This window comes from Clupea harengus, unplaced genomic scaffold (genome assembly GCF_900700415.2).
Source record: "Clupea harengus unplaced genomic scaffold, Ch_v2.0.2, whole genome shotgun sequence".
Classification (NCBI taxonomy): domain Eukaryota; kingdom Metazoa; phylum Chordata; class Actinopteri; order Clupeiformes; family Clupeidae; genus Clupea; species Clupea harengus.
This window is the reverse complement of record NW_024880673.1, coordinates 1-10113: the sequence shown is the minus strand read 5'-3', so window position 1 is coordinate 10113 and position 10113 is coordinate 1. Positions and strand designations below refer to the sequence as shown.

The window sequence follows — 10113 nt, the reverse complement described above, 5'->3', positions numbered from 1 at the left end:
TCATAAAAATATTTTTAGGGGGGTTGGGGTCCTCCAAGTAATCTGCGAACGCAAGCTGTCATGAATATTTTTTTCAAGCTTGTTCGTTTGGGCCAACCCATGTCACCACGACATGCACACTGTTTGAAATGGAAGGTAGCTGCCTCGATGCCGTAATAGACAGGTGTATTACAAGACATGTCTTTCGGGTGAAAGCGTTGGTTTCGAGCGGCCTTTTTTAAGATGGCATTTACGGTAACGTGTGAACTTGGTACGCTGCAATAACGTTATGCTATCTAACATAGGCTAACGTGCTAAAGTCAGACAGTTGGATGACAGACGCCTTGCAAATCACATCAACCATTTTTGCTGGTTACAATAACGGTGGTATCGGATAGTACAGTGTATTTTTCTTGGTAACTTTTGAAAAATCTAAGCGTGAAAACGCTGAAAATGTACATTTACATAAAAGACATGGCCGTCAGCCGAGTTTGGTCCGGAGTTTAGCTGCTAGAGTTATCTTCTGTCCTGTCGTTTGAAGCAAACCTTTTAGATCTGGTATTGGTCTCCCATTATGTATTTATCACTTCATTGGATTGGAAGTCCATTTCCAGGCTCTCGCACGCCCCCTTCATTGAGGCAGAGGTTAGGCTTGCCTCCCCTATGTGCTTTTTCACTGTGGTTTTATGACAGATCAGCAAGACTAAATACCTTCTTCACATACAGTACGTGGAATACATTACATTACCTATTCTATGGATACAAACGACATATAATAAAAGTGTCCAAATATTTCAGTGAGGACAAACAATGAGAAAGCAAAAGGCATGCGCTCAACCCAGTGTGTGAGGGATTGCACAATCTGAGATGAGGCGCAGCTCGTTGCTGCCTCACCTCGCGAGTCGCCTCTGTTTAAACAGGACATGGTCAAATTCAGCGATTTTGATTATAAAAATTATCGGAATCATACAAAATTTTTAATTTAAAGCACAGATCAGTAGATACATATTAATATTTATTTTATTTCATCATTATTTGTTTTTTACTTTTCATGATGACTTTTACTTTTCATGAGGCTCTGCCTCCCCTGACACACGTCCTTATCTGAAGCACTGACCCGCTTTCTACTGCCGGGCGCTTCACTGCAAGTGAACAAACTTACCACTCTCCTACTTCAGTTTGTTTTCAGAATGAGAGAATTTTAGGAGGAGGATGCCATTACTGTGGCTCAACTAGAGGGAGGAGTTAGGTGCAAATGGGCCTTGTCCTGACAAGCTAGACTCAAAGAGTTATGTAAAGGGAAAAGAATATGTGTTCAAACTGTCACAGTTTTTCAAGAACACGGAGAAGCTAGGCCATGCCTGATTTTCTGTTCCAATAGTTGGCCCTTTTTTTTGCTTAATACCTGATGGAGATCTGTGACGTAATGTGCTTTGGTGAAGTGGACTGGAGTGGGTGGTCGTGAGGGTATTGGGGTGGGTGGTTGGGTTGGCCTGTGCCCGTGCAACATTCAACACAGGAATGTTTATAATTAAACTGTTACCAGAGCACTACATTGTTTACAACAGCACAAAGTTCTTCATAGATCTAGCCTCATAATTTTGTTGTCAAAGTGCACCAGATTGATGCATTTAACTTTAAAATGTGCAAAATGTTCTTACATCACGTCAGGTCATCCAAATCATATAATGTCATGATATTCTCCTATTATATGTTTGTATTTCTCTATCACCATACAAATGACAGTAAAATGTGTGCACCAACCACCAATAGAACTAAAAGTGGATTAAAGCAAGCACAATATAATCTTTGTCTTTGGGTCTGTAAAAAAGTGATTTCCTGTTAAAGGCACATTCTTCCATCCTGGTGAGAGATTGTTGAATAAACTTGGCAATAATTAAAAATTACCACAAGGTGGCCCCACTACCCCTATGTTTGTCCTTACCATTTGCCTCTATGTCCTAGTTGAAGACCTGACACTTGCTGGCTATCGGTGATATATATATGAGATTTTTTATAACCATTTTTTTAAGCATGGTTGTGCAAGTAATATGTACTGGAAGTGGAAACCAAAATTATGCTATGGTAGCCTATTCTCTAGGGTTAAATTGCTTTTAGGCTATTGCTCCTTAGAACAGATTGCACATTGGACATGTAGCATCATTTAAAAAAGTTGAAGCGTTATATACATTTAACTGAAGAGAAAAAGTAAACACAGGTGTTTTTAAACAAAAAGACTGCAAGTTGCATAATTGTTACGTTGTGTCATAAAGTTATATAAAAGTTATATGAATACAATAATATTGTAACAAATCACGGAAACGTGGAATCTTTGTTATGGCTTATTTATTAAACACTAAAACACAACACACTGACAAAATGGCACTGGCTTTATGCCCTGGTGCAAGTGACCACGATCAAACTGTGCTACAGTCACACACCTGCACAACCTCTGTCCCAACACATAACAACAACAGGTACTTAGAACCATAAGGAACATCGTTAGGGAACATGCGCTAGTGCATCACATAGGGTATAACACATACAGTACAACAGTGTGCGCCCGCCGCACGGCATTATGGGGCGACTATGCCGGCACGTTACAATATTAAGTTAAAGTAGGGTGACCAGACGTCCCGGTTTGACCGGGACAGTCCCGATTTTGAGTTGCGTGTCCCGAGTCCCGACAAAAACCTGTCGGGACGCTAAAATGTCCCGGTTTACACCAACCACTATGAAATTGTCCCGGTTGTCAGCGATTACATAGCCGATGTGGTCTTATTATTAGGGTTGGGTACCAAGAACCGGTACCAATATGGAACCGGTTCCAATACAACCGGTACCTACCCGGACTGACATGCAACGCAGATTTCGGTGCTTCATTTCGGTGCCTGAGCCAATTGAACACGGTCGCTAGGCAGATTCCGTGGGGCACATGTAAAACTGCCCCAGCTCCCAATGTAAACTTTGTCCTGTGTCGCTCACGCTCATTGGTGTTTTCATAGCAACAGTCTTATGACGGTGAAGAGCCTGCAGCATTTCACAGAGCAAGCACAAACAGAACTAGCCATCAAACCTTTTAACAGAAAATACCGAAAGGTAAACGGTCAAAAGTGTGGCTGTATTTCGCACAAAAAGATTCAAACATCGCGACGTGCAGCGAATGCAACAAAACAACTGCGTGAAAAGAGGGGAGAGAAGGCAAGAGTCAACTGCAGATCAGCAACCGAAGAATGAAAAATAAACGGAGATGACAGCTAACCTACGGTAGTCTCTTAAAGGGGCAGTACACATTTTCTCGTACTCAGTGTGTTCAAGTAACAAGATTAACTATAAACAAGATATAAAAGATAGGTATAAACAAATCATAAAATAGTGAAATTTAATGAAATAAATGCAAACAAAATAATACATTTTTGACTCCAATATGCTCATATTTTTGCAAAAGAAGTTTGAAGCTGTTGTTTGTATTTATTTATATTTATTTAAGTATACTATAAACTGTTGTTTACAGTTAATATAATGTTCATAGTTTGAAGCCAAGTGTTTTGTATGTATTTATATTTATAATATACTTTAAACAGTTAATATATTGTTCATTTTGAAGGAAAAAAATTGCCTTGCGAATAAAAAAAGCTTTTCTTTAATGTCGTCAATCGTCACTTTGTGCTTTAAAAAAAAAAAGTATCAGTTCAGGCACCGTTTAGGCACCGGTATCGTTTTAAAAGTATCGGTTTAGCACCGGTATTGGAAAAAAACCAAACGATACCCATCCCTACTTATTATAGCCGATCATTTACTAAACCCATGTAGAAGGACTAATAAAGCGTCCAGCGTATGATTTGAACAATGTGTGTGTGTGTGTGTGTGTGTCAGTCAATCGTAGTGGTCTGTGTCTGCATAATCTGTGCAGCCAGCGTTACAATGTATATTTGTAAACATTGTTGCCAAAAGCCTCTTCTATCTGTCTCCGTTTTTAACGGTCAGGCTATATCAATAGCTAGTCCAGGGCGATGATTATGCAGCGTTCTGCACACACTGCAAAACCTCATTTTTCTGTAAGCCATGGTGGTAAGCGCAGATGTGAAAGATCATGTGAAAACAGCCAAACATAACCCCAGGTGGGTAGAGGCAGGGGCTAGCAGCATAGCCACCTATTTTAGCAATGTTAGCGCTGGAAGTGGTGAGCTCAAGCGGGCTGCTGAGAAGGGGACGTTAGGCCAATAAAATGATACTTAACCAAAATTCACTCCTCTAACAAATATACGGAATGAATGTTTCCAATAAGGGAGTGTGTGTTGTTTGGAATAACACTGGTAACACTTTACGCTAAAGGTACAGGATACAGGTATCATTAATTAATTGATGTAGTATATGTATTATTATGCATTATGTCATTAATGATTTATGTATTACTGCATTCCTTAATATCCCATGAATCATCAGGAATCATTACGGTCGCGCGCAAAAGTGTCCCGGTTTTAGGTCTGGGAAATCTGGTCACCCTAAGTTAAAGCCAACAGTAAACTTGAGTATTGGTGAATCAAATAAGTAATGTATTTTGATATTTCACGTCCTACTTCCAAATTGTATCATCTTATTTCACTGCAGCAAACCCATCATGACCCAGAGACATGAGGACTTTTGTATGACGAGGATCGCTGTGCCACCTCATGAACTCATACCAGGTTGTAGAGCGGGGTTGCCTTTTTTCGCTTCAATGTCAAAAATCAGACAGAGGATTAATTGAGGATAATTTGTGCACCAACTACCATATCTATACTACCCCCACACTTATTTTTAACAGAGGGTTTATAATGCGCCTTGGCAACAGCTGAGTGCATAAGTTTCGTTTTCCCTTTCGTCACTGAGTGTTCCCAACCGCCAACAAGGAAGTTTTCTCATAAAGGCTTTGCCGACTGTTGCCCGTGAGTGTATTCCTAGTCTTTCTAAAACATGTCGGAAGCGAATATCTTGAAAATCATTTGCGGTAACGGAGGGACGATAGGTTATGAGAGACTCCTTGAATTAGCTTCCGGCTTTCCAGATATAAACTGCTTTGAATTTGATTCACTCATCGAAAATAGAACAGTTATTCTCCCTGACGGAGAACAGTGGCGTCAAACAAAGTACTCGCCAAAACAAAGGTCAGACTCTGCAACGTGAGAGACTGCACTGGCTGTAAAAATCTTCATCTTTGTAAATTTTATCTACATGGACAATGTACATGGGGAAGGTAACGTTGTATCACATTTATCACATTTTAAATTAAAAATCTTCACATACACTGAGGCTCTCAAAAAATTGAAAAACAAATACGTCTACATATTTTATCATGTACGCAGACGCTGTGGTTACGGGCACATATAAAGTCGGAACACAACGCAAAGTTCTCTCAGAACATCAACTACAGAAGCTTAGCAAGGCAGAGATCAGACAGTTACTTTTGCAGAATGACAGCCCACATTCCCTGCTTCCACCGGTAAGTGTTTCTGATCAAATTATACTTTCAGTTCAATTTCACTATAGGAATTGCTGGTAGCATGGCCTTGTTTCTTCTCGATAGAGGCGTTGAATGTCTGTCCAGATAACAGCTTAGCCTAATAGTGGGGCAGTTAAACGGTTTTTATATAGTTTTATATCATTAGTTTTGTATAAGAATAGTGAATCAAGAAAAACTGGTAGAAAAATGACTATAAATGTTGCCATGTTCAAAGTGCAATAGAGTCTATTGAATAGACATTAGGCCATGAGTGACCGAGCAGTTGTATTGTCATGTTTTGATTTAACGAAAACCTGCCACTGATTATCTATGAAGATAGAGGTGGAGTTAGAGTTAGCTCTTTTCTCTTTTTTTTTTTACAAAAAATTCCTTTGGGATTAATAAAGTGTCTGTCTGTCTGTCTGACTGACTGAATATGTGGGGCCTGGTCAATATATGCCTGGGCTTTTTGCATTCACTTATTTTCCCTATTAGGGCTGGGTGGTATGACAGTATTTTGACGAAAGCAAGAATCAGGTCAAGTCGTTGATTGGCTCTCAACACTTTACTGCTCTCGAATACTCAAGCAATACACATACATCAATTTACAGTAAATACAGTAGATTATAATCACGGCATCTGTACAACATGAACACGGTGGGCACTTCAAGTTATATGTATAAACCACATTACAACAGAGCAGGAAGGTTTGTACATACACCACACACATAACAAGGGAATATAACACACACATATTCCTACAGGTCAGACAACAGTCGCAGTGTAGTTCCCCCACAATACACTGCGGTTCAACAGTAATAACAGTCCGCGTAGCAGAGTCCGAGCTACACTACATAGCCCCCTCCAGGCGGGTTACATGTCCTCATAAATCCCAGCCTGCATTACAAAGGCCTGCAGGCACGCCCTGAGTGGTTCGATGGCGTCCTCGTTGCAGGCGGAGATGTTATAGTCCCAGTGGACGATTCCCCCACAGTCTCTATTTCCCCACTGAGGCGAGCTAAAGGCCGGTAGGGTGCTAGGCGGTCACGGTGGAGGACTACAGTTCTTCTACGCCCTGTTAGCTGCACACGGTACACAACATCTGACAATTTATCTAAAACAACACATGGCTAGACAACTTAGGACACATACCTCTTTTCCGCTGCGGGGAGTAAACCCATACTTGGTCACCAGTGGCAAAGTTATGTCCAGTAGAGCGGTTGTCATAGGCACGCTTGTGTCGTGCACCCGCCGTGTGCAGAGCCTCACGGTTGAGTTCATGCGCTTTCCGGAGCTGATCCTGCAGCCCGTAGTAGTAGCTCAGTCCTGGCGCGCCCTCGACTGCTGGCTCCGGGGGTGATCCGAACCCCAGATCCACGGTCGTCCGGAGCTCGTGGCCGAACATCAAGGCAGCGGGTGTGCTTTCATAAACGCTTGTTCTCTAGTCACTGTCGCGATGCGTGTCTTTGTGGCTACCCAGCCCGGTGGGGTTGACTGGTCGGTGTTGGGTAGAACACCCGGTCGGATGATTGAAATGGTGGACCCCTTGTCCACCAACGCCCGCACGGGCACACCATCAATGTCGCAGTCCATGTGCTTGGCCAATACGTTCCAGTCTCTGTTGATCAGGGGAGGGGGTGACAGACGAGGGTGGCGATCCTCCCATTGGGCCACCCTCTACTGGTTTAACGCCGGCTGTTGAGGTGCGATCCGTGGTGCGGACGGGCAAGCATTGGCGGGCCACATGACCAGGCTCCCCGCACCGGTAGCAGCCGTCATCTCGCCACCTCTGTTGTCCGGGGCTTCGCCTGGGGTATCGCCGTGCGTAGGTCACCGCTGCTTGTCGTGTTTCCACCACTTCGTCCTCGCCGGTCTCCACGGCCATGTCCACCTGTCGTACTTGATGTCTGGTGACGCACAGGACATGTTCCACGCACTCTGCTTCGTCCAGCGCTGTAGCCAGGGAGCGGGAAAGTTCAGGCGGATGTGCTCTCTGAGCCGTTCTGGGCGCAGGCCTCGCACAAACGCCTGCAGTGTGAGCTCCTCCTGTTCTGCATCCGCAAAGGTTGAGTATCCTCTTCGCGTGTAGAATCTCAGGTCAGCGTCGAATGCCCCCAGGCTCTCTCCTTCCTTTCTGTAGCGGTTTGTCAGCTTCTCCCGTGCATCGTCCATGAAGACGCGCTGTCCGAAACGGCGCTGCAAAGCGTCTCTGATACATTTTTAAGCACATGACCTGCGAGGACTGTCATGCTTACTTGTTGAGTAATCCTCGACTGTTGGGAAAGATTCAATCTACTGAAAAATATGGACTGAAAAGTGTCTAGTGTAGCCATTTCTTTGCGGATTCTGTTGCATTATTCTCAATGATGGTCAAATATTAGTAGTTAAAGATGCACTATTTCGATAGTTTAGATTTATTTTCAGTATTTCAAAGTAAAGGAGCTGTGGGAGCACAAGAACAGTGAGCGTCTAGCAGCGATTATCATAGCCTTACTATCGAGATTCTAAGTAACATGGAGACAAAACTTTTTTTGGTACTCCACGTAGATCATAAACCCTTGAATATAAAAACGACTCAGTGAAATCGATTGAGAAATGTAAACGCTAAAGTTAGCGTTAGCACGTCGCAGCAACGGGCTGAAGCGGTCAATAGGGCGTCTATGTGTAATGGCCAACTTCTTAATTTTCTTATTTTAATATGTGGCCATATAAACAAATGTTTTTCTCATCATTATTGCCTATTGAGGCAGTATTGTTTCTGCACCTTAGTGTTCTTAAGGGTCAATAAATAAATGATCAAACTGTATAGCCTATGTCTGTCGACACATTTCCCCACCGCTGAAGTGTCCTCTTTTTCACAAACTCAAATCTGGTCACCCTACGTATAATAAACCGTGATATATACCGTAACCGTGATATAAAATTACAAATACCGTGATAGAAGATTTTTGCCATATCGCCCACCCCTATTCCCTATATGTGGTGTGATTTCCCTTTAAAAGCTTTGTAGCAGATACAACCATGGTGAGGGTGACTATGGCCGATGTGATGACAAGGATAACTGCACGAGGCTTCACATCTGCGAGGGCTACATCCAAGGCACCTGCGACTCCGGCGACTGCGGCCGGTCACATGACTTCTTCGAGCCCCACCCGATGAGGACCCTGCGGGGGAGGGGTGTGCCCAGCGGAATGGTGGGATCCATGCTCTCCGTCTACCGGAACATCTTGGTGCTCAGGGGCACTCTGAAGTCCAATGCTGGGGCCAAGAACAGAAGTGGCAGAAGGGGTAAAAGAGGAGGCGCCACCACTAGCAGTGGTGTGGCTAAAGACGAAAGCAGTCCAGCACGGCCAGGTAACTGCTTTGATCTGACCCCGGATTTCGTGACACACAGACTCAAAGCTATATACTGCTACTGTAAGCAGGATATATTTGATGTATAACAATTTTAGTAAGATGGTCTGTGAAAAAAAAAGATCTTTTAGACTTTTCTTCTCTGTAATCAACAACAACAACAACAACAATATCAGTGTGGTGGAGATGTATTAACCAGTTGGGAAAGTTCCAAGGAGAAGGGTATACCAACTTGCCACTTATCTTGCCTTGTGAACTGTGGCCTGCTTTCATTGCTACGTTTACAACATAAAATTAAAGTAACCTATTTTTTTAATACAAACATTATATTTAAAGCACTATGTTTTTTTTAGATGATGTTTGTTTTTGAGTCTCACAGCTTCCAATGTCTGACTGTAGCTCTTTTTTTCACAGTGATAAGTGAAATCTGCCTGTTCTTCATCAGAGCTGATTGCAAACAAGGCAGTAAGTTCTTTGTGTTGACTTCTATTTGAGTGTAAACATATGTGGCCAAATGTATCAGTCTTTACGTACAACTTGTTGTAGGACTAGGTTTGGTTGAAAGAATACAGATATCCAAGCAGACATCCAGTGGATCCAATGTATGCATTGATAATGTAAATAGATTGCTCTTTTTAAGTACAGTTCAGCTTGTGTATATATAACATTGTTTTCACATTATTCGTTTTTTCTTGATCACCGGGCAACTGGGGTCAGACTATTGATAGTTGATGATTGTTGGTAGAGCTCACCATAATGTTTCCACAGTCGTCTGGTCACCCAAGATAACACACAACAACCCAACTGCTGCATTATCATGACATGAACCCTTTGTGTTGCAGACAGGTGTTGGAGAGTACACTCCAAAATGCCCTACCAGTGGCAATTTAAGGCTGGAGAAACCTGGAACGACTTTCCGATCAGTGAAGACATCGAGAGGGACTTTTGTAACCCAAGCTGCGCTAGCTTCATCGCTTTGAGGTCCAGCCTCATGATGTGTTGTATGGATTTAAACCAGTGTGTGGGGGCTATCTAACCTATTTGGTGATGAGTTTATAGCAGGGGTACTCAATAGGCGGACCGCGGACATACTGTTGTGAGTCTGCCTTTTCAACCATGAATATGGTGAAAAACAAATACAGGAGCACACTCACTAATGAACACTTACATCAGTGCCTCCGCCTGGCTTCACACCTTTTATGCCCAAGTTTAAACCACAAAAAAAGTGTCACCTTTCACACAAATAAGGCCACATCACCTTTTGTGCATAGTTCGAACGTCAAGTGGACCTTTTGGGT

General features: G+C 42.8%; 1 protein-coding gene across 1 annotated transcript; it reads left to right on the top strand.

Annotated features, from left to right (window-relative positions):
* The first annotated feature begins 5112 nt into the window (after positions 1-5112).
* Positions 5113-9851, top strand: LOC122132542 (protein mono-ADP-ribosyltransferase PARP12-like). The gene is made up of 5 exons (XM_042707224.1): positions 5113-5215; positions 5325-5461; positions 8464-8815; positions 9230-9280; positions 9658-9851. The coding sequence occupies exons 1-5, from the start codon at positions 5194-5196 to the stop codon at positions 9849-9851; spliced, it is 756 nt and encodes a 251-aa protein (XP_042563158.1). The 5' UTR covers positions 5113-5193.
* The last annotated feature ends 262 nt before the right edge of the window (positions 9852-10113 follow it).